The 22,261-nt window shown below is 42.9% G+C and overlaps 1 protein-coding gene across 12 annotated transcripts in view; it reads left to right on the forward strand.

Moving 5' to 3' along the window:
- Nucleotides 1–22,261, forward strand: part of LOC124952955 (dystrophin, isoforms A/C/F/G/H-like) — a 224,664-nt gene that overhangs the window by 191,081 nt on the left and 11,322 nt on the right. For 11 of the 12 annotated variants that reach the window (XM_047503644.1, XM_047503649.1, XM_047503650.1 and 8 more), the window contains 2 exons: nt 1,193–1,316; nt 3,625–3,791. The exons of the other annotated variant lie outside the window; for it this stretch is intronic. In XM_047503644.1, the coding sequence (XP_047359600.1) occupies nt 1,193–1,316; nt 3,625–3,791 (291 nt within the window). The remainder of the gene's footprint in view (nt 1–1,192; nt 1,317–3,624; nt 3,792–22,261) is intronic. 12 annotated transcript variants of the gene reach the window in all.

Consider the following 22,261-nt stretch of genomic DNA (forward strand, 5'->3'; position numbering starts at 1 on the left):
GTATGTGCGTACCTCCGTCGGAGTTATATCCCTGTACCGTAGATTGGGGCGAGTGCGAGAGAACGATAAGGTGGTGCATTTCGCCTCTGTATCCAGATAATCTGTTCCATTGTCTCCTACGTTTACACCTATCTTCATCGTTATCTTTACCTTTACCTTGACGTAACTCGGTTTGCTCGTCTCTATCTCTAATTCTCTTATGGTTTCCTCAACGAATCTACGATAACGATTATTTGCGTGAATAAAAACGGTTTGGTCACGCATTCACTTTAAAACAAGATTGGGCTTCGTCGATGATAGATCTCTCTCGAGATAATAATAGAATTTATATTAGGTCTTATCGTAATTGCATCGTAACTCCGAGATATTGTCAAATCCCTTAGAAAACGCATTAAATGTTGACCTTTGAAAATGGTAAACGTTATTAAACGTTTAACAAAATTTAAAACCTTTTCCTATCGAATTCGTCATTAACTCCCTTTTCGATTTGCAACGCAATTATCTCGATACGATCTGAGAAGACGAGCAACTATATTTACAATGCTGCTCCAATGTTTGGCGACTTCTTTCGCGCTAATTTATTTTCAAATCAAATTCAGGCGTAATAAGCAAGAGGAAAATATGGAACGTTAATATTTCAATTCGTATCAGTTTTTAACTGGCTTATGACAGGGAAAATTTGAAAGCGATGAAAGGAGATGGAAGGAGAATTTTGAAGGATTTTATCGCTAAACATCTTTCGGATACGGTGCGGATGTTTAGAGGCCAATATCGGGGACGGGGGCGAGGCAAAAGGGAAGACGCGGAAGCTTTGCTTCTCGTTCACGAGAGGAGACGGCCGCGCGTTGATTTTAGCCGAGGAAGAAGTGGGTGCTTTTTCGACGCGTACCTCGTCGAGGAACTTTCGTGAAAGGGGATCCTACTTGGGAGAGCATGGGTAAAAGAAAATCGTAAAGAACGGTAGCTTTAGGAAACGCGCGAGAAAAAGAGAACGAACGGGGAAAAAGAATGAAACGTCGTGTTTCTTGCCAAACTTTTTTTAAAACGTCCGCAAAGGACAGCGGAGATAATCTCGTTGAGCGTAGCTCCTGCGAAATAACGCGAAAAGTACTCGTCCGTTTCGAAATCGTCGCTCTCACAAGAGGCTTTTATGATTTCTCCTCTTAATTTATCCTTCTTTCTACGTTCGCAGGACGACCATCGTGGCTTCAGAAGGCAGCTCGAGGACAAGCGACCGGTCGTTGAGAACAATTTGGTCAGTGGTCGTCAGTATATCGCCAACGAGCCACCTCTCTCCGACACTTCCGACTCCGAGGGTAAACCAATTGCGATCTTTATATACGATTTTGCGAATAAAATAGAATGCCGAATAAACTTGACATTAACGTTTCAATTTTCTTTCACAAGAATTAAGAGAAACTTGAACGATCCGAGCGCGCTGCGCTTTCGATATCCTCGAACGTTACTTTAAATCCAAGTTTGGACATCTTAGGAAACTTTTGGCCGACTTATGAGAATTCCGTGATAAGATGAATAATTTATTTCCTCGGCCATTTCCCTTCGAGGTGCCATTATCCATTAGCATTAACGAGACTCGCATAGAATAGAAACGTATTCTTTTACGTCGGTTATCCCCCCCCCCCCCCCCCCCCCCTCTATCTCTCTCTCTCTGCGGGTACGAATCAGTTGGTTGATCCTTCGTGAAGGACGCCGTTGAAAACATTAATGAAATTGTTGACGATCGAGAGAGAGAGAGAATGAGAGAGAGAAATAATGCCTTTTCCATACCCTTGAATCCATTTGATTTTTCGCACCATTTAGATATAAGCTTGCCGCACAAAGCTTGTACCCCATCATTATTCGAGGTTCTTTGTATTTACGCGGCCTACAGCCGGAGGCAAATGTTCATTTAACGTATTCATCGGACACGCGCGAAGTCCTTCCATAGGCAGGTCGAAGGGAGGAGTGTAGCCGATTTTCGAAAGGAAAACGAGCTTCCACGCGTATTTCACTACTACAATATTGCGTTTTACGCTTTACGCTCGCGCGATATGGCCGCGGTTTAACTTATAACGCTTATTACAAGCCGGAAGCTCGTCGCACACATTTTGACGCGACTGGAATTTCAAAGAAAAAGTCTCTTTCGAATTTAGCTACTTTCGCGGTAGACAGCTGTGATATTCGCGGATGAAATATGTTCGCTATTCGTAAGATATAAAGCTTCACGTATCTCATATTTACGCGTATACCTTGACGTATTTTGCCCTTATACGAAGATTAGAAGAAGACAATTTTTTGGGACGGCTCTTTTAAAAATAAAAATAACTTTTTGATGGATAAGAAACTCTATCCCATGCGAGCGTGCTTTCAATCGAGTTACCTGGTATCGAAGAGCAGCAACGAGGAGCTCGAGGCACCGAGGAAAGTTGCAGGCTTTAAACGAGATATATATATATATAGAGAGAGAGAGAGAGAGACGTCCCGGAGGGCTCCGAAAACTCGACGCTAGGACTTTACCGAGTCCTTCGAGAACGAACGGTACAGTCGCTCTACCCAGCCCCCTTTACTACTACTCTTCTTATTTAGGTTTCTCTTTTAATAACCGCTCACCGAGGAACTTTGAGATTCGTATTATTAATCAACCAAAGAGCATCCTTCAAACTTTCGAGGGATTGAATTTCTTGAAACTATATCAACGAAAGATTCGTTGAAACTGTTACGTGCTTTCTGCGAATAAATGATGACAAAGTCGTAGATGTACTTGATATCTAATATCCAATTAGAAAGTTATAATACGACTTTACCGGAAGAAAAGTCAAAGTTAAAAGTTTAATCGCAATATAATTTTGACGGCCCTCTAGGAACGCGCTCTGTTTTTCGATTTTCAATTATTATTCATAGGACGAGGTAAGATATTAGTTAGTCACGATCGTTGCACCGCTCCTCGCAACGTACGCGTTCAAAGGAAACATCGAGAGAGCCGGAACGTAGGCAACGCTAACGCCCTCGGTGCATGCTTACGGTCGCACCATAGGGGATCGTGGAACGTGCACGGCATTGCCGCATGGCGTACAACAATCTTTAGGACGATTAATAACAACGAGACGAATTCTGCAACAACTAATGTGCCAACTTTGTAATTCTTATAAACCGTTTAAATCTACAAATAGACTCTACGAAAGATACGCAGATGAGACATTTAAAGTTAATGGCAATGCGACGCCGAAAATCACAGGACGCGAGAACTATCGCGAGAAATTAATCGTCGGCGACGGCAGCTGACAACACTTTTTATCGTCGGCGCGCATGTGTTTTAACACCGATAACGGCTTAGGTAACCATCGCTTTTACCCGATTAGCTGCAGGCAGGCAGCCCTCCTCCTCTCCATTCGTCCAACCGTAATTTTGATTTATGTTTTATCGCTTTTTCGCGCGATTAAATGCGCACTTTATCGATACGCACCAGCAGCGAAGCTCTGCTATATATATATACCGGGGGTGGTATCGGTGCAACCATCCAAAGAAAAGTCGCGATCTCTCTTAATTCGTCGCTATTCTTCCCGCAAATTTGAACATTACTCACGCATTATCCGCTCAAATTATTTATTTTTCTCGATTCCGCAGCCGGAAGAGAGCTGGATGGGGATTCCAGAGGTTACAGAAGCGCCGAGGAACAAGCTCGAGAATTGACGCGCAGCATTCGTCGAGAAGTGAACAAACTTTCGGAGCAATGGAACGCCTTGATCGAGCGTAGCGATGCGTGGAAACGGAAACTCGATGACACCGCAAACGTGAGTACAACGTTTTCTTTTTCTTTCCTTTTCACGGAGAAATGACAGCTAATACAGATCTATCTGAAGGAGAAAAGCTCGGAGCATCCTTATTATATCTCCCTGATATTTTTATATTCCTAATCTATCTCCTGTACCTTCCGATACAGGAAAACCGAATACGAACGAAGGTTATGAACTCGGTAGAAAGCGCGCGTCTCTCTGTGCGCATAATAGAATAAGTTATATTTTTATATTATCAAGAAATTATTAAAAATGAGAAAAGTATTTGTTGAGGAGTAATGTGTACTTAGAGATAGATGGGGAGAGAATTATAGGAGAGTAGGGGTTTCTCGTCCATTCGAGAACTCGATTCGTCCGTCCCCTTTGGTATCGCTTTGTTATTGCCGCGCAATTTTCTCTATCGCATGGCCATTCCATTTGTGGTAACGACTTTGTGGTAACGCATTTATTGTCTCGATTCTTGGAGATGTCGCTTGAAATAGAGGGAGAGAGACTCGGGGAAAAAGGAAATGCGCGAGATCAGAAGAAGGAGCTTTTCCTTTCCAGCATATTCCTTCAATTTTTCATTTATATTACCTTTCTTTTATAACGGACGGCAAAGCTCGTTCGTTTGACCTAAAACTTGAACGATTTAACGAATCGTACCGTAAAAATCGTACGATTCTTTAATCTTAGAATTAAAACTAGAGTCAGCCCAGATCGGCACACGTCAATCCCTGTCGTGACGGGATTTTTTCAACTTCCATTATTTCTTCCTGGTTGACTCATCATTTAATTAATTATCGTACTATTAGCGGGGAGAAAGAAATCTACCTATCCTCTGATATATCTCGATGAGAATAAAACGAAACACACGCGATATATTTATGTACGTGCATACATACGCGCGAACTTTCAGCTAAATTTAGATCCCAGTTCGCTATTTCAATTCGTCGCTCGCGTCGAAGCGACATGGACAGCCGGCTAAAAAATATTTCCCGTTTCGACGTCGCCGTACTCTCTCTCTCTCTCTGCCCCTCCCCCCCCCCCCCTCTCTCTCTCTCTCTCTCTCTCTCTGTCGACGAAAAAAAAGGTGACGACGGCCACGAGTTTTTCGTTGGTCGCTTAGAAACGAAACGAACGTTCTCTCGTCCGCTCGTTGCTGGAAATTTCGGCGAAAAGGTATAATAAAAGAGGGGAGTCCAAAGTTGGAGGACCATAAAGAGAAAGAAAGAGAGAAAAGGGATCTGGCCGATTAAAAGTGCATATCGTCTCTCGTAGGGTTATTTGACCAATACGATATACCATATCCGAAAGATCAAACTTTCCGCGCAATCAAAAGTCTTTCCTTCGGAATGCATAATTCATGAGCGAAACACAATTTAACTTTTAAATTCGTCGGTGTGCGATGCTCCATTCCTGCTCCTTTTACCTTCCTCCTTCCACCGCTTTAATTATCAGCTATCTAGTAATTACCAGCGACACTTTCTTTTTATTATTCTTATTTCACTTTTCACGAACAAACGCATAGCTTCTCTTTCTCTTCCTTCTTTCTTATACTTGAATATTCCTTTAAGGCATTATTTTTTTTTTTTTTTTCTTTTTTTGTTATATTTTTATATATTCAATGTGACACGAGTATTTAAAGTTTCTACTCCATCGAGAATATTTAAAAATTTAACATTAAGCTCGCAAGAGAAAGATACTAGAACGGGCAGGGGAAAAAGGAAACGTACGGAGAACACGTACACCTCCTGGCACCTCGAAAGAACGTCCAGATGTCGTAGATAGGCGAGATCGTGAGATATCCTGGTTTAAGCTCGGAATTAAACCGAATCGGAGCGATTCTAGTCGTCCCGCCGAGGAATTCTCCTCCGTAGTTAGGTATGCTAAGCAGGAAGCAAGGTAAGAGAGAGAGAGAGAGAGAGAGAGAGAGAGAGAGAGCTTGGCTCGGCCCAATCAGAGAATACTGCCAACAGGCAACGCGCCCCGTATAGCTTGGCACATCCCTCTGTCTGTTTTCTCCGTGTGTATGCGTGCACTCGCAAATAGAATATATCTACTATGTATAAATGTGTGTGTGTGTGTGTGTGTCCGTACACACGGGCTCGCTCTCTCTCTCTCTCTCTCTCTCTCGCATCGAGCCAGACCAAACGAACGGAAATGCATATGCGAGTCCAAGGCCCCGGTGGGAACTCAAACATCGTCTTTCGAATTATATCCGCGCTCTATCGGATTATCTTTCTCGGTATTATATGTGTATAATCGCGCATTTTACCCCCCGTAAAATCCTGATCGTAGCTAGAAACGACGCAAAAGTGTGAGCAACGTATAAACGATTTGTCTCTACGTTCATTCGATCAAAATCACAAAGTTGTAATATCATATGAAATTCTCCATTTTCCATTAAAGTAAAGTCGATGAATTATATCGTTTTATCAGAATTCAATCGTTCCAACAGATTCGGATAATGTTCTTATATCTCATCGTGGTAGATTTGCGACGCATGATCGATGCTTCGTGCAAATTTCCTTCGATGAATTTCGCAAAATGGAAATTCAGAGTGTCTGCGACTTTTCGCTATTTTCCGCTGGTGACGATCGTACTAACGAACGGTAACTCATTTTCGGATCGATGATAGCTAATTAACGCTACCGCGAACCTTTGGTGTGCATATACGAGCATATACAAGCACCGATACAGAGCCAGCAGACAAAGCACACGAGACGATGACGCGTCCCAGTCTCAATCTCCCTGGCTCGACACAGCATTTCCGGCGACGTTGATCCGCTTCGACGGCCCCATCGGTATCAATCTAGCTACCGACGCGAGTGGGCTACTTAATCAGTCAATTAGCGGTAGCCCGCTAATTGCTTAATTACTAAGTAAATTTGTAGCTGGGAAAGTGAGTAATATCGTGGTACCGGTTACCACTACCAGAGGGATAAGGATAATAGACTCGCGTAATTCCCTTTGTCCTATCTACGAATGTACTACTCTATTGAACTCGTACGAGTCTATCCTATTCCTTTCGTCGAGAAACTAATAATTTCCTTGGGTCACGATCAAAGCCAAGGTAATGTTTCCTTTCATGTTTGTTCGCCAAAGTTTATATTGGTGTTTACATTGACGTGACCCATCGATGGGTATCCTTTAAGAGCAAACTAGACACGCATATACGTAAATCTATATGGTAAAATGGCCTTATTTCGTTTTGAAACGAAGTGGTCAAGAAATTCTGAATACGGGCCGGTAATATAATCTTCTTGATGGTTCGCTGTTAACGTTATAATCGCCGTCACTAACAGCAGCAGTATTCTCGTCGTCGTCGTCGTCGTCGTTGTCGTCGTCGTCGTCGTTGTCGTTGTCGTCGTCGTCGTCGTCATCATCATCATCATCATCATCATCATCATCATCATCATCATCATCATCATCTCTATTGCCCCGTTATTATACTATCCCCGTTAATATCAGCTACGAGCTGAACTCTATTCCACGTAAACGTAAACAACTTTGTTCGCTATCGTACAATAGATAATGTAAAGGTAAAACTCGAAGGAGAAAGATTGGAAGGCAGGTCAATACTAAATTTTAATTCGTATCAAGCGCGACGAGTCCAACAACGCACGTGGCTGTTTCGAGTCCAACGCACTCGGTCCTCGCGATTGACGACCTTCCCGCGAGTTTACTACGCGTAAACGCGACGAAAGCCTTGGATTCCATCGATAATCAGATAAGCTGCATTCCATCGATATCGTCGATCTCGAAAGGTGCGGCCATTTCTTATGGTTGCGATCGATCGCGTGCCATAATCCGTCCACCCTCTTCCCATCCGAGATAGGAATAAAGTCGAAAATCAATGGGAGAAAATTAATGCCTAAATTAGAGTCTCCTTAAGTGACGATTCGTATTGGCTCGATTTTGAAAATGATCCTCCAATATTCTTTCTCTTTTCCTCTTTTCTTTTGTTTTTCTACTCGTTCGTTCAAATCGATTAGCGAGCTAAAAGACGATAGACAATAATAAAGGGTACTACGAGCTGATTCGAGTTATATTCGAGCGTCGAAGGATTTCGTCGTTAGATATTCGTACGAGATCCGAGGGAAACTTGGAAACCGAGATCGATACGGGCGCGCGGTGCAATATCGCATTGTAACGTCGTATCCGATGTGTTTCTGCATTATACATGAGTTATATGCCGATATTGTATGTACTCTCTATACCTCTTACTCCTGACACGTTACTCCTAAATTTACATTATGTTTATGTGCTCGGTAATTGAACGAGACACGGCGTTAAGGTTGATACGTCGCGAGCATAGTATAGGAATCGCTGGATCGCATTCGGGTTCTTACGTTTGCCCCGAAATATTCGATATTGATCCGTTCGAACAAAAGAAAGATTTGTAATCGTTGGTTACGATGCTCGTCCTAACAATTAGCTCATTCGAGGATAGGGATATACATCTACCTTCATTCGCTTGTCCGTATAAACGTCTCAAAAGTCTGATCTTTCAGCGCTATTGCCTCGAATAAATAGAGATCGGTAACAGATGGGATTGTCATTAGTTACGTTTTGCCGGGAGAAATATTTCCGACCACCACATCGAAAACATAACTATTTCCATCTCGAACAAGTCGATTATGCGAAGGATACATCGAAGAGAGAAAGATATATTGAAAAGATAATTCGTCCTAATTGAGTAAGTAAATAAATAAGGAGGAAATTCAAGTGCGCGAAATACCGTAAACGTATCTACGGTAGACAAGCATCTCGAATATGACTATAGCTATAACCAATCAATTGGACGGGGCGATAAATCGTGGCATACAGTATGATATATGGATATAAAGTGGTGCCGTATGATGCGCGATAAACGAATCGTGGAAGGACGTTAAACGTTGCTCCTTCGATAATCGATGCCGTTGATTCGACGAGTTATTATCGAAATTGCCCTCTCGTTTCGAACGATTGGTAACACGTATTACGTCTGTCCAAACACGTCTATCTCGTCATAAAGAGTATTTTCTTCTTTTCTTTTTTTCTTTTTCTTTCTCTTGCTCCTTCGCGTACCAAATCGCGCGGACGAATTTTTCAATAACGAAAGTCGCACGAGTTATGGCTCTTATCTAATAATCGTAACGATGCGACCCTCGAGTATGTAGAATACTCGTCGTATATCGTCCGTCGACCAACGCACTGGCCGCACATAAGACGATAAAATACCGCTAATTGGCTCGTTCACGGCGCGCCAATTAATAGTTAATTAACCCTTATTGCCTTAACTGCAAATTCGCGTGCAATCGAGGCTTTAATTAATCGCCGATTGATCGGCAACACATGCGTCGCGCATCGCTTCGGTCGATAAAAGGGAAAATTCGTTGCACGAATAGTAGGCTGTTAAACGTAACGCTTTTTAAACGTTACCGTCGAATTCACTCGACTTTCTACCATTTTGGACTCGTTAAAAAAATTTCATTACTATAAATCGTATAGATATTCGATCAATCGTCCAGTAAAATTAAATCAAGCCTCGGTTACGGGCTTTTTTTTCAAACTTTTATTCTCTCTAAAAGTACCTATTTTGATTACTCATTATTTCTAATTTATTTAATTTTTCACATAAACAATTATCGTTAGGAAGACATCTTCTCTCGACGGATCATTTTGATAGTTTGTTCTTCTCTCGTGTTAAATACGCACGCTTGAAAAGTCGTAAAAGCGTGCACGGGTCAAAGGGGGACTACGCGGGCGTAGATCCGAGAGAGAGAGAGAGAGAGAGAGAGAGAGAGAAATACCATGCTCAGAGCTCGGGAAGGAATGGAGAAGGAGGAGACGGATAAAAAGCACGAGTTGCCTAGAGAGGCAGTCGAGAACGCACGAAGGAAGACGAAAGATGCCGAGCGGCCGGCAAGTCGGCACGAGGGGACCAGTCGCGCGACGGCTTCCACTTTGTGCCGACGGTTCGTGCGTGTATTTCAAAGTGGGTCCTTTCTTCTTCGTTCGTTCCTTTCCGTTTCTTTTCGTCGCTGACGTTACGCCTTCCAGTGAAGAAAATCTATTTTTATTACTCTTTTGCGCAAACGTTTTATGCAGTTTACACGTGCGTGTATGCCTGAGTAGCATACACTAGAGAGAGAGAGAGAGAGAGCCGTAGAAAGTATTCAAAATTTAATCCTTCACGAAGAAATCTCTCTGCGTTTCCGAAACACTGAAAATCGTAATAGGTTGTGTCATATCTATACGTATGTGTACTTGAGAGGATTTTTTCACATGAGACGCACCATTGGTCCCATCGTACCTTTGTATTTTCACAAGGTTCTCACGAACCTTTCGTTCTTTGTAAGTAGACCGAGGGGAACAAAAGCGTTTAGAAGTACGATCCGAACTATGGTCCTTGACGGTTAGCAACCCAAAAGGCAAAGCTACAGAATAGATACTATTATACTTGTATAGATATTAATAAATGTAGAGGGCGATTTGTGAGAAAGGCAATTGTTCCTCCGTCATGCTACGATATATTACTACGAAGCGTTTAATATAACGAGCTCGTTCTAGGCCGAAACAGAGAGGAAATTATATCAAGTACCGGAAAAGATATTATTTTTATGTACTCTCCCTCTCCCTCTCTCTCTCTCTCTCTCTCTCTCTCTTCCTTTTAGCGACTCGAATATACCCGTTGCACCAATCAAAGGCATCTCTTATGGCCACACACCGAGCCCTTTTTTATGAGAATAAAAGGAACGCTGAAAAGGATACTACTTCGTTATGGACTCTCCTTCGGAGTACACTAGCTTTTCTCTTTTTTCTTTTGCCCTTGTAAACGCGTCGCTCGATCCGCTATAGCTTCGTTATCTCGCAATAGCTCTCTCTCTCTCTCTCTCTCTCTCTCTCTCTCTCGTAAAAAACTTTGACGAGCCTGGTTGAGTCTGGTAAACAAAAGTGACCTCGAAGTTAACGAAACGCTGAGAAATCTCTTATTTCAACAAATCGTTATTCTTATTTCAACAAATAATACCTAGAGGATATTATTTTTGAAAAAACTCGCTAAAGGGAGAAGACCTTCGTTCGAGCCTTTTGCAAAAAACTATGCGCGTACAAAAGGAAGAACGGGAGAGATAGAGAGGGAGAGAGAAAGAGAGAAATTCCTCGAGAACACTCGTGACTTTGGCATGGTTGAAGGACCGACAGGAAGAGAAGTTTCGTGGCTTCGAGCATTCTAGGACGCGCTTAAGGGCGCGGTTCGTGGTTTCACCGTCTCAAAGATATTTGTCGATGTTCGTATCTACTCGTCGAAATGGATCACTTTACAAGTCGTAAACGGTCCTTGGTCGTCTTTCCTTCGAGTTCGTTCGCAACCACTTGAATTTCTCCTTAATATCGAGCCACTTCTCACGGGCGACGTTGATCCGTTACGATCGTGATGAAAAAAGAAAAAATGAGAAAAGAAAGGAAGGATTTATTTCCAAGGGAAAACATTATTCCGTCTCTCTTTCTTTTGGTATCGTTCTTTAGAAAAAGAGCGAGTTGCGTTCGCACGGGTTACATAGGACCTAGACCCAGTTCGCGTTCCTAGCGCGACTCTCTACTAGCTTTTCTATCGTTTCTATCCACGAAGAGTGCTCCTAACATACGTTTCTACGAGAGTTGTTGGAACGTGGGACTTGAATGTAAACATGGTCGAACGTCCGAAAGGCACGTCTCGAGTTGCTTTTCTTACGTACTGCCACAATCATCGTAAAAATAGATAGACCTCCCGAGGAAGAAGTTTTATTTCCGTTCCGTTAGTATCGCCCGAGCGATTCATACACTTGCTCGAATCTCTTTCTACTTTTGACCGTCGTTTCTAAATAACATAGATATCAATTGTCCCAGCATGCAGAGCCAGGCACGTTGCCTCGATAGAACGAACGTCCGAGTCATTGAATGCATCTTCTCTTATCCGGCTCGAAGAAGAAAAGAGCGTCGAAGAGTAAAAGGACGGAGGAGGCGAGAGAAGCATGCGAGCTCGACAAGTTGAATCGTTTGACCCATTTCTCATTCATTCTCGTTCGTGTCGTTTCGCAATGTGCTCCGCAAGCATAACGGTCCGTCTACCGTACTTTGCCTCGCTAAGTATAATTCTTATCTTCTCGAATTCGCGCATATTTCATTGATTCGTTGTTCGTTCAAAAAAGAAGAAAAAAAAAAAAAAGAAAAAAAAAAAAAAAGAAAAATGAAAAAGGAAAAAAAAAAGAGAAAAGAAGAATAAAAGCGTCCGCCATGCGTTATCGCTTAGTAAGGATCGATCGGTCGGAGAACGAGTCACGGTCGAATCGTTCTAGAACGTCACCGACCACCGCTCAACGATGAATCATGGGTAGATGGGTAGTTGGTGTGGGTGGCGTGAAAGAGGCAGACGGTTCCAAGTATATCCTTTAAATTGTTTTGCCTCGTGCCGTTTACGAATACATCTCCGCTGCCACTTCTCGAGCCACTCTGGCAAAGTTCCTATCTACCGTATATTCGGCGAACCGAGTATTTCTCTCTTCTCGTTGAGAAATACAGAAGCGTCGCGACGAGATTCCGTCCTTCCTTTTTCGTCGAGACTCGAGCTCGGATTATTTCGAAGCGCGTTGCTCTCTCGCGAGGCGCGCAATCGCGGCCGCATTCGTTTTGCGACGCATATGTAAAGACACTTTCGAAGCATCGTGTATGCACGCGCTGCTCTCTCTCTCTCTCTCTCTCTCTCTCTCTTACGCGCGCGCACACAAGTATATCCTCTTTACTAAATTCCAACGAAGAAAAGACAAAGGAAGAGATTGTACCGTGCCAAGCCACGACTCACCGTCACGATTCTCTCTCCTCTATCTTCGTCTTGAATGAGCAAAAGACCCTGACGCACGCACACGCGTATCTACCCACCCACCCACCATTGGAATCTTAATTACGTTACGATCCTTCCGTGGCACTCGACGGTACGTCGCTTCTTTCCTAGCCAGTCGATCCATCGATCTAGCGATCGATCGATCGATCGATCGATCGCTAGATCGATAAACCTTCTACTAGGTACATTCGCCATCACTTGAAACATTTATTTCCATTCACCTCGGTCACGAGGAAACGTAATCAATTTCGGAGAGAACGCTCGAGGCGAGCTCTTTTCTTCGAACCTCCGAGAAAGCGGATATTGTCGGATTAATTTGATTGAACGATGCATAAGAATCGGGTCATCGAATCCTCCTTCGGTTTCGTTGGCGTTTCTACGAACTAACGCGAACTTTTAATAATCTCTCTCTCTCTCTCTCTCTCTCTCTACCCCTCTCTATCTAGCTGTCTCTATCTTTATCTCAGTGCTTTCGTGGAATCGGCACTTTGAAAGCGTTGCGAGTTAACCAAGCTGGACAAGGTTTTCGTTTATATGTATCTTAGATTTTTCGTAGCTCGTCGTTAAGCGGAAAAATTTCTAACGTTGGTATAATCAATCGACACGATCGAAACGAGGTTTACGAAAGTCGCGTTACTCGTTCGCTATGATATCGCCTTCCCGATATAGCTTCTATCGTTTTATTCTTTCTAGATCTAATTGCCCGTTGACCCCCAGTTGGTCACTCTCCACTTCCGTGGACTACCGAGCTTCGTTTAAATTGATTGGATTAAGTCCGACGCGGTTAAAGAGCATCGTTTCGAGTTCGTTCGCGATCATAAATGGCTCTTCTGCTAATCTCGCTTGCAAGTTGCTCGCTAACACGATTGCCGCGCTCTTTGTCGTTTTAAACAATTGGATCCATCCTAACGAGATCGTTGTCTTTTGTCCGTTTCTTCGCGATTACGCAAAGAACGCTCTTCCATAGGAATATTTTGTCACGATCTAAATGCTAACAACGATGCGATGCAACGTCCTACTTGTTTTTATATTTTCAAGCAAACGATTATCCTTCGGCTTTGATGAGTTTCTAAAAATGGTGCATAAAAGGGAAATTGAAGATCAGTTCGATACCGTTTTTCATCGATAGCTCGATGGCATCGTTCGATAGTAAAACTGGCATATGCCGTGAGAGAAAATACTCTTCCTACTCTTTTCCAATCATCACACTTTTTTAACGAGAAACGAGCACGCTGCGAGCATCCTTGTACGCTTTCGTTCGCCTTAAAAAGGTTTTATCGCGATGCAAGGTGCAGCGACTCGTATCCTGCGCCTCTCGAGGAACACTGGTCGTTTTATCGTCGCACGTGAGTGCACACGTGTCGCATACACGCATCCTTCCACTGCATTCGTCTATATATATATATATATATATATATATATATATGTGTGTGTGTGCGCGCGTGTGTGGGCATGTATGCGTGCGTGTCTATCCACGCACGTACGCGGCACATCGAATCGAAGATATGCGATTTTACGACTCGACGACACGACTCGACGACTCTCAACGACCTCTTGTCGAGCCCTTCTCTTTCCTTCTCTTCGCACCTATCTCATTCTTCCTTTTGCTATATCCGAAGAACGAGAGAATATATCTAAATAAGAAATGTAAAAATGTTGAGACTTTCGGAGTTGGATTTTTTTCTTTTTCGATGGCTCGACAAATTTGTCGTCGATCACAACCAACCAGCGTGAGTGCGTGTATCGAGTTACCGGTATAGACCGATCGCGTGTACTTGCATGCTAGGAGAGGCTTCCTCTAAACCGTTTAGACTCCCTTTCCACCGTCTCTTATAAGCATGCTACGAATAATAATCTACGTGTAATAGTTCATGAGAAAGAGATATTATTAAAATCATAAAGTAGAAAATGAATTATCTACTAGTTACTAAAAGTGAATAAAATAGATTATTTTCGGAAATTCTTGCAAGAAGAATACGACAGGAGCGTAATATTTGGTAGTCGCTAACGCGGTTTACGAACGACGTCGGACTAAAGAGAGATCGAATCTCTTTTCACTTTTCGCATGCAGTGAAAACCAGTTTCGCGTGGTTACCGCTATATCAGCGTATAGATTACGCTTTATTATTTCCTGCTACGATCGGACCTCGCTGTTATCCTCTTTGTACTCTCGCAGGATAGAAATTCCATGCGGTGCGACTTTAAGTCGAGCGAGAACGAAGCCAAGCCCAGACGCGTTTAGTTTTCGCATCTCTTTTTCTTCCATTTCCTTATAAATATATCCTTGTTAAAAGTGTTTACGAGATACGACTATCGAGTACATACGTTTCTCGATTTTTTTCTTTTAATCTTTGTTGGCACGTCCAAGCGCAAGCTCTTTCTTCTTTTTTTTTCTTTTTTTTTTCAACATATTTTCCTTCCTTTGTCTCTACGTTCGTCTATTAAAAGCAACGAAATCGGAGCAAAGCTTTTCGACAACGCCCCCGCGTCATCGTATTCTCTTTCACGGTTAAACGATCCTACTAACGTTAATCCTCTATTTTGAAACAGCTATCGTTTCGCTCTCTCTCTCTCTCTCTCACGCACATTCGTTTTATCTTTAGCGTTCGATATTAGGCACATCTTTTAATTACATTTTCTTGAAGCGACTCTTTAATTAGGCAATCACATTGGCAGAGTCATTATCCTTATATCTTTACAAGACTTTTAATCTTTGGACGAATAAAACCGGTAGTACCAAATTATATCGAATGAACCAAAATCATCTTGATCGCATAAAAAGAGTCACCAAAACGTTCCTCTTTTCATGGTCACCTTGTATCAAGAAAGAAACTCTTTCTCTCTTCTCCCCTTTTACGTCTGTCCCCTCTATTACAAAGAGGAGGACTGACTCGTGGTAGGGCTTATCTAGCGTGTAGGTTGACACCGCGTTAACGAACCGACACAGGGCATGAGAGAGGGAGAGAGAGAGAGAGAGAGAGAGAGAGAAAGACAGCTTGGTTGTACGTGCTCTTTCGTTACTTCGCTTCAGTTCACTCGCGCTTGCCAACGTGCGTGCACACGAGATAGCGTTCGGCTCCAGGCCATCAACGAATATTTATCTCATTGGATTTTCTTACTCGTTTACGTTTTATAGGCACTCGAAAAACGGGAGAAAATAGAGTCAAGTTGAAAATTTTCATCCATGTGCACCAAAGAAAAGACGCGCGAACAATCGCAAGGAGCACGCGCGACTCTTTTCGATGGCTTTCGAAACGATTGGTGGATACGCGTCGAGTGCTCGTCGCTCGTCTTCGAGTCTACGTGTTTGAGAAGAGTAGAGGGAAGGAATTCTTAAATCGTCGTCGAGTCACTCGCGATCCGTAAGATCGATAATCGCATAGAGTCGAGCGGTCTCGGGTCGAAGACGGTCAAACTTGAGAAATTTTTGTCTCAAGGGAGAAAATGACGAACGCATACGCGGAGTGGAAGTTCTTCTACGATTTACATAATAGTGCGAATCGGCTGTTATATAAGGAATACGCGATCGAATCGGCGATCTTTACTCGATGATTTCGAAAACGAGTGGATCTAGCAAAGTTGGAAAGAAAAGGATAAAGAGATTTAAGGTCGGGTCAATGTGGATTGACGTGTCACGGTGATCAATAATTTCGAGAATGGAATTGATGAAGAATAGCGTGACCGATAGCGTGTTGCCTCGTCGGGGGACCGGTATAAAGGATTACAAGATCGAAGAAGGTGAAGAGGACGAGGACGATGGGGAAAAGAAGGATCGTCGAGACGAAGAAGATCGGACCTCTCTTAAGATCGATCTCTCGATGGCCGAGCAGTTTTACTACGAAGTTATTTCGTCCTTCGAGCAAGAAGAGGTATTATTTTTCATGAATGATTTTTCTCGAATTACGAGTCGGCGAATAACACCGATGAGCAACTTTCGAGATGGCTATCGAAAAATGTGTTGTTATTACGCTAAACGTAACAACGCCACTCAACCATAGATCTCAAATAGATCGAAGAAACTAAAATGATATGACGTGCGAAAGATATTTCGAAATGAGCTCGATAAAGTTTCGACGAATTTAAAAATAAAAAAAGCTTTGTCGAAAAAGTAATAAAATTTAATTTCAATTAGGATATAACTAATAACGCCTCGTAGCTCGTAACGGAGACCGCGAGACGAGCGATTATTATTCGAATAAAGAGGAGAGGGGATTCGACCTGTCGTCGTTTCCCCGTAATCTATGAAATTGATTGCCAGCATTATGAATAATCTTGGTGGTTGGCTGGACCCGGAGGTTGGCGTCCCTTTTATCTCGAATACGAGAGCGGAATCTCGTACGTTGGGACGGATCCGCCCGTCGTCGGCCTTTTCCCTCCACGATCTCGGGATGACCGCCTCTCCTAGATCTCAAGGCGAACCAGTTGCCCGATAAAACGACGCAATAAATATCGTTAGTTAATAGGCTCCCCTTAATAGGATCACCGTATTAATTCTTGCCTGTAACAAAGCCTGTACACGCCTATCCGAAATTGAGTCACCTTTTCGAGCCATTTCACGTACGTTCGACTATCTTATTTTCGTCGTCCTCTTTTCCTCTCTCTCCCCCCCCCCTCCCCTCCCCTCCCCTCCCCTCCCCACTTCTGCCCAACGATATGCATAAAATTCTCGATTACTCGATGAAAGTATAACGCGGCGACGCGCAAATGTCGAAATATCGAATAAACTCGAAGCGTAATTCGGTCGGTACAAGGAAATTTCATGGAAATATCTTTTAGCGTATTGGAATACCAGAATCGATGGTTATCGAAAACGATTATAAGGGATATTTACAAGGGACTTGTTAGTTTGACACACATTTTTTCTTTCGTATCAATAATCTCTCTTGCCCGTGAAATTTCCTTGGCGAATTCTAGATTTTATGCCGGTACGTCGCACCTGCTGCATAACAACGTCCATCCTCGGGATAGCGTTAAAGTGCGATTTAATTATTCCCCAGTTCCGTTATCGTTATTTGCATAATAGTTTTTAATTAGAGAAATACGAATGGACGTAACCATTTCGTATCGATTCTCTCTGCGTTGTCCTCTCCCTCTCTCTCCCTCCCGTAAAATGATCATTCGAGCTAAAAGAATATTTTTCTACGGTCGAGTCGATAAATTTGAATGAAATGATAAAATATATTTACATATATATATATATATATATATATGTATATATACATATACACATATATATGTGATAGGTATGTAATAGGTAAATATGCAGTCTATTTGCATTTAAAGAAGATCAGGCTGATTTTGATCGTCGATCATAATAAATATAATATTCGTTCGACAGTGGGGACACGAATCCCGCTTTACGCGCGCGGATTGTGCACGCTCGTGCACGAACGGCTACACCTTCTTCGTCCGCGTTATCGTGCACTGGCGCATATGCCACCTACGGGTTGCAACGCGACGATTCGATTCGCAACGGATCGAACCAACCTTCCTCTCGTGGCCAAAAACACGTATACCGAATGAATTTCCTCTCCGAATATTCTAAAGTAATGGTCTCGCTGCGTTAAAGGTATATAGAATTTAATGCCGTAATCGTCCTCGTATAACTGTAAATAATTAACTAAGCTATAGTCGGCTCGAGTACCGAGGGATTTCGGGCGCAGCTGCAATTACGAATATCGCCTCGACTCGTTCCCTCGACTCGTCGTCGGAGCAAGAGAAAGAGGACGAGGAGGAGGAGGAAGAAGGAGAAGAAGAAGAAGAAGAAGAAATAACTTACAATTAGTCAAAAGTAATAATCAGCGTCAGCATAATTGCGTCTGGCCATTTGGTGAGGTATATCGAGGCACGATATATCCGCGCATTGAACATAATGATGATTCCAAAAGGATTCTCTATTATTATTATTAGAACGTCATGGATCGATGTTATTTCGAAAAATTCCTCCATCTCGAAGCGTAACGCGGCAAGTACATTTTCTTTTCGAGCGTAGCTATGTTATTCCGAGCGTAAAAATGGTAAATACCACGTTTCTCTTACCTTATCGAGGAAAACCTTGAAACAACAACGTCGAAAAAGAAAAATCGTCCGAGCAAATAAAACACAGTTGCCCGTTAAAACAACGCACCCTTCGATCCGTGGGAAGTACGTATGCGCAAGACCGTCCTAGAATCCTCATCTCAGGCCGAGCCTTTTTTACCTGGCGGACGATCAACAACGCACGTCGCTAAAACGCGTCACGAGTGACATTTGCTTTTTTCGCATCCATTTTTCGCTTTCTTGTGAACGCGCTACGCCCTCCCGCTCTCTCTCCCTCTCTCTCTCCCTCTCTCTCTCTCTCTCTCTCTCTCCGCGACTACGAGAACCTGCGAGTTGGCAAAAGGTTGTTCCATTAAGAGCCGAGCGCTGCCAGTTTATATCGAATAATACAATTACGAGGGCGACGTTCGAAGTAAGTGCAGTCTGCGAAATACAATGGAGTCCCAACTACTCGAATGTCAATTATCCCCGTAGCATCGATGGCAGCGATGTCCAACGAAAAGAAAAAACGTACCGAGAGTGAAAATGAGTTTTTTCTCTTCATTTTTCTTTTAACTTACAAAACGCGAGACTCTGTTATCTGGCTACTTTAGATCCTTGTCGTACTCTACGTAGAACGAAACGAAAATATAAAAGTAAATAGCTATATCGGAAGAACGTCAACGATACGAAAATTGCCCGTCGGCGTAATCGTCTCTAATCCACTCCGGGCAGGAAGCACTTTTCTTTTCGAGGCATTTGCCAAAAAAGAAGAAGAAAAAAAAAAAAAAACGAAACGCTCCGAGTCAATTTCTAGCCTTACTGTTACTTATGACGACGAGACAAGAAATCGAGGCAATTGTAATCGATTATACCTTTCGTCGATTAGAACGTGAAAGATTAATCGTTGCAAAACTATTCTTTCACCTTTTACGTCTTACTTCATTGGACGCGTTCAATTATTCGCTCGAATTATGACACATATATCATTTCGCATAATTCATCTCTTTTCGTCGTTCCGAAAATGTATAATCCATAGGATAAGTATGATGTGGTATAATTTATAACAAAAATTGATAATTAATCGTGGATCGAGGCAAAAGGTCGACGTATTGTCGAGCGGTCGAAGAGTACAGAGCCGAGAAGAGACCGCGATTGGATAGATATCAAAGCGGGTTTTAATAATCGACGCTTCCTTTATGAAGAGTACATAGTCCTCGTTGACTCCTCTATCGTTTGGCACACATATACCTAACTCCATATGCGAGAAGGCTAGAGCTTAGGCAGATATTATAGAAACGGACAGCTGTGCCAAGGGTCTCGCATTTCAAATGGCCTTTCACCTCGTCTTACGCGGTTACCACGAGATCTAGCGGTAGCCTACTATGAGATTTAGTTCGAACAACGAACTAAACTCTTGCACGAGATCCATTTCAAAATGGCTCGTTAAAGCGAGTTACATGGTTTTACAAGATGCATCAAGATTACGTATCATGCAAATATCGTAACATCTGCGTTTAGATTCCATCTTGTATTTGCCGGCGTAGCTTCCACCGTTGCTCCCTTCGGACGATGTACATACGTACATGTATATGGGAGAAATTGCTCTAAATAATACAGAAGATGAACATGGAATAAGAATGGAGAAGGGTTAAGCGTCCACTCCATTCACCGTCGCGTTACTTTTACTTTTGCTCGCGACCTGTTTCTGCATCGCCAACGACAATCCCCTCTGCGTGTGCTTTTCCTCAAAATATTTTACATGCGACTCTGCAAGCCTCCTTCCAAAAGTATGTATATATGTGTATATATATATATATATATATGCACTCTTTTTCTCGATCCACTTTATTATTTCCCTTTCCGTAACGAAAACTTTTCTCCCTTTTTCCCTCTTTCGTTATAGAGCGCAGAAACGCTTTCTGCGTAATTTCCGTTACGTCGACCGGCGTCGAACTAACTGAACCGAACTGGACGGCTTGGAAAAAGGTGGAGATCAATGAACCGTGCGCCGTCGCTCGATTTAGGCAGCGGGGTACCGATCCTTCAGCCCCATTCATCATGGTCGTCTCGAGGTCGAAACGAACGAGAACGAGCCTTTCTCTCTTTCTCCTTCTCTTTCTCTTTCTCCTTCTTCTTCTCTTTCTCTTTCTCTCGGAGCTCGTGTACGAGCCAAGAGGAAGGAAGAAGGGGCGTTTTAATGGGGCAACGGGCCTCCGCTCAATGGGAAAATTGTACCGGAAGTCTCCGTGCGCCGTGGAACGAGTTCGTTCGTTCGTTCGTTCGTTCGTTCGTTCGTTCGTTCGTTCGTTCGTTCCCGGCAAGGGGTTAAAGGCCCATTAAGTGCGAAACAGGACTCACGTAAGTACGTACGTATGTACGAGAAAAATCTCTCGAAACGGGTCACGCCATAGATGGACAGAGCGTAAATTTTAAAAAGAGTGTTTTTTCCTCCTCACGATATACCCAATTGCGATTCAATTCAAGTTCCATATTTTCAAGTGCTTAACGATCAAATTACCTAGCACGACTAGCCTGAAGACGATTTAACAAAACCGACGATCGTTAACGTTCTTTCTACTTAGCCGTGAGAGTTTTAATTACGTCAATAAGAAATGGCGCCTGGCTCGGCGAACGCCGCATTTATAGCGCATTTCGCCTTCTTCGAGGAGGATTCTTTATTCGAACTCTCTTTCCAACTTTTCTTTTCTTTTCTTTTCTTTTCTTTTCTTTTCTGTTCTTTTCTGTTCTTTTCTGTTCCTTTCCATTCCATTCCTTTCTTTCTTTCTTTCTTTTTTTTTCTGCTTCCCTCGTAATAAGGAGAGAATCTCATCGCGTTGCATCTTGACCCGCTTTCGAGGTCCGGATTCTAATTTCCCAAATAAGTCCTCGCATGCGAAGGAAAATGACGAGAGTACGGCAATAAGAAGAAGAAGAAGAAGAAGAAGAAGAGGAAGAAGAAGAAGGAGAAGAAGAAGAAGAAGAAGAACAACAACAACAACGAGGATCGTAACGTGGGCGAGCGCGAGGAGAAGCACGCACGGAATGTAATTTGTTCTTCGTCGAAAGAACGCGCTTACAGCAAACGAGCCGCGATGCAAACTATGCAGGAGAAAGACGTTCCTTGCAATCGGAAATACCTACTACTCGAGATTGCGCCTCTGGAGACGAGTTGCACCTTTTTCCCTCCTACCTTCTTCTTTTTCCTCGTGAGTTTCCTTTTCTACTTTCCAGTTGACAAATGATCGTAACTGGCAAAGGCCTATCTACAGATTCGTAGGCAATTTATTCGCGTAACGAGAAGCAAAAACGGAGGAGAGAGAAACGATCGGCAAAGAAAAATGGTCAGACTAGTTTTCGATCGAGCTAACTGGAGTGTACTCGAATTATCTCGATTAGAGACGTCGCGTTCAACTTACGAGATTTCTACATGGTTTTTCTTAATCGCGCGCGGTCGACGATATTACCTTTTTCTAGATCGGTTAAATGAGAAAAAGAGGAAATAACGGATCTGTATCTTTCGAATTTATTTATTATTTTCGATAGGTGGTGTCTCCTCGAGCGTGCCTAAAGTTTAATAAAGTTTAATTTCCAGAGGGAACGC

This window comes from Vespa velutina, chromosome 11 (assembly GCF_912470025.1).
Source record: "Vespa velutina chromosome 11, iVesVel2.1, whole genome shotgun sequence".
Lineage (NCBI taxonomy): Eukaryota > Metazoa > Arthropoda > Insecta > Hymenoptera > Vespidae > Vespa > Vespa velutina.